Source organism: Mycosarcoma maydis (genome assembly GCF_000328475.2).
Source record: "Mycosarcoma maydis unplaced genomic scaffold um_scaf_contig_1.264, whole genome shotgun sequence".
NCBI lineage: Eukaryota > Fungi > Basidiomycota > Ustilaginomycetes > Ustilaginales > Mycosarcoma > Mycosarcoma maydis.
The window spans coordinates 1-2,211 of NW_011929456.1; the positions used below are offsets into that span (position 1 = coordinate 1).

At 52.8% G+C, this 2,211-nt stretch overlaps 1 protein-coding gene across 1 annotated transcript; it reads left to right on the top strand.

Annotated features, from left to right (window-relative positions):
- Positions 1–733: 733 nt before the first annotated feature.
- On the top strand, positions 734–1,888 carry UMAG_06503 (uncharacterized protein; the record flags this gene model as incomplete). Its single annotated transcript, XM_011394465.1, has 1 exon — positions 734–1,888. One exon carries the CDS (start codon positions 734–736, stop codon positions 1,886–1,888), a length of 1,155 nt encoding a protein of 384 aa, XP_011392767.1.
- Positions 1,889–2,211: the final 323 nt, after the last annotated feature.

Consider the following 2,211-nt stretch of genomic DNA (forward strand, 5'->3'; position numbering starts at 1 on the left):
CATGAGCCTATGTTCCTGTACACGAGCATACCCCTTCACGAGACCCAGATATTTACCAAGCTGTATCTCAGAATATTCGTGATTGTCCCCCGCGTGAGGGTCAGGTCGGTGTATGAAAAAAAAAAAATCACGAATCGTGAATGAACAACAATAAAAATTTAACCCTAAATCAAATCAAATCAAATCAGAAAGCCTAAATTACGATTCGTAATTTGCTCCTGGCTGCCGGTCAAGGTACCGAAAAGCTCCCGAATTGCGGCGGCTGCTCGGCAGCTTTGCTGGATGCGTCTTCTTGTACCATGGCACGCTTGCTCGCCACCTCCCGCTAAGCATTCCGATCGCGAATCCAATTACGAATCGTCTTGTCACGCCTTGGGCTGAATTCAAACTTACAGATCTGTGCAGCTTGTCCAAGCACATCGCCATTTCTCCGATTCGTGATTCCATGCCTGCGGCTCAGCTCATACGCTCCTCTTCCAGAACCCAATTTCTCCCGCTTTTGCGCGTCTGGTAAGCATATCGTAGCGCATTGTCCACTGATTGACTAGTCAGGAGTTCTATTTCAGCCTAGCTCGGGAATGCCAAGCCACGCCGCGCTTTACACGCCATATTGGCATCCTCCTGGTCGTACTGACTCCTTGCTGAACAGTGTATAATAATACGGCTACCCATCCCACACTTTGCCCCGTCGATTTCCCCCCAACACTCGTGCAGCATCTCAAGTTGAATCGCCATGTCACAATCAGCTGGATACACTCAACCCGGCCCCGCGGGCTTTCCTGTCCAAGCACCGTACTACACACAACACCCGCAATCCCAACCTTCGTTCGGCTACAACGGAGCTCCTCCTTCACAATATTCTCCGTTTGCGACCCAGTCGCACGGCTATCCGCCCCAGTACACGCACCACCAGCAAGCACCGCAGCAAGTACAGAGCCCATCAGACCAGCAGCTGTATCAGTCGCAGCCGCAGCCGCAGCAGCAGCAGCAATACGCACAAACACCACAAGATCCAGCTCAGAGTGGGCAGCAAGACGCACCACGTACACAGGTTGACAAGGCCACCGATCCTCTCGGATGGGCGCTGGCTCACTATGGCAGCCCATTCGCCTACTCGAAGGACTGGCGTGCAACTCCATCCGACGTTGAGCTCACCGGTCTACCACAGCAAAAGCTGGCGTTGCGCATCAAGCAGCGCTTTGCGCGTTCGCCAGGCGATGTCTGGAGCGAGCTGCCACCCAGCTTTGGCCGTCCTCCACAGCAGGGCTGGAGCTATGCTGCTTTTCAGCCTTTTTCGCTTCCTGTTGCTGGCGAGCAGCTTGCCGATGGCTTCAAACCCATCTACATTGGCCGCGTACTCGCCGATCACGACGTCTCAGCTGCCGACTGGGCGCGCTTTTTGGAAGATATCTCAGTAGCTGGTAGGATGACTGGCGGTCAGCAGATCATTTCCCAGGTGGCACCCATCACTATGCATCTTGGGGCCACAGGCTACTTTGTCACCAAGGCGATTGAAAAACGTATGAAGAACAAGAAAGCGCCCGTAATTGCTGAGACCATCGAGATGTGGCAACAAAACTTTTTCCTTCGTCGCGGTCTGGACGTCTATGTTCAAGATACCACGGGCAGGATCACTGGCTATGCTCCCGGACAGCCTCTGCCTGGCTCCAACTCCGCCAAGCCTGTCGAGCTCGAAGCCCAAAGTGGCGACGATTCCGACGATGACAGCAGTGACTCGGACGCTCAACACGCAGAAAAAACTCGCAAGGAGAAGAAGCAGGAGCGCAGAGAACGCAAAAAGAAGCGCAGGGAGGAGAAGAAGCAGAAAAGGAAGGATAAGAAGAAGCCACAGTTCTACCTCATCGTTGCACCCTACCAGCCCATGTAACTTAGCCGCGCGATGTACTGTTTCGTAGACCTTGCGCGTTTCTGTTCTAATCCTATAGAGTGGATCATCAAAGCCAATGACATTGCATTCATACCCGCTCCACTCGCTGCTCACTGCCCGTAAGTCTGCTCTTCTATCACAGAGCTACTTTCCAAGGATTGGTCAGATTGCTGTTTCCAAGCGTGCACGCGGTCGGTTTCTGTGCTGATAGATGTCATTCCCATCGAAAAAACAACCTCGGAGTATGTTACAAATTGGTATACCAGTTGAGCTTACAACTAGTGCACGGTCCAGGGATGAACCGCAAAGTGAAAGCGATGGTT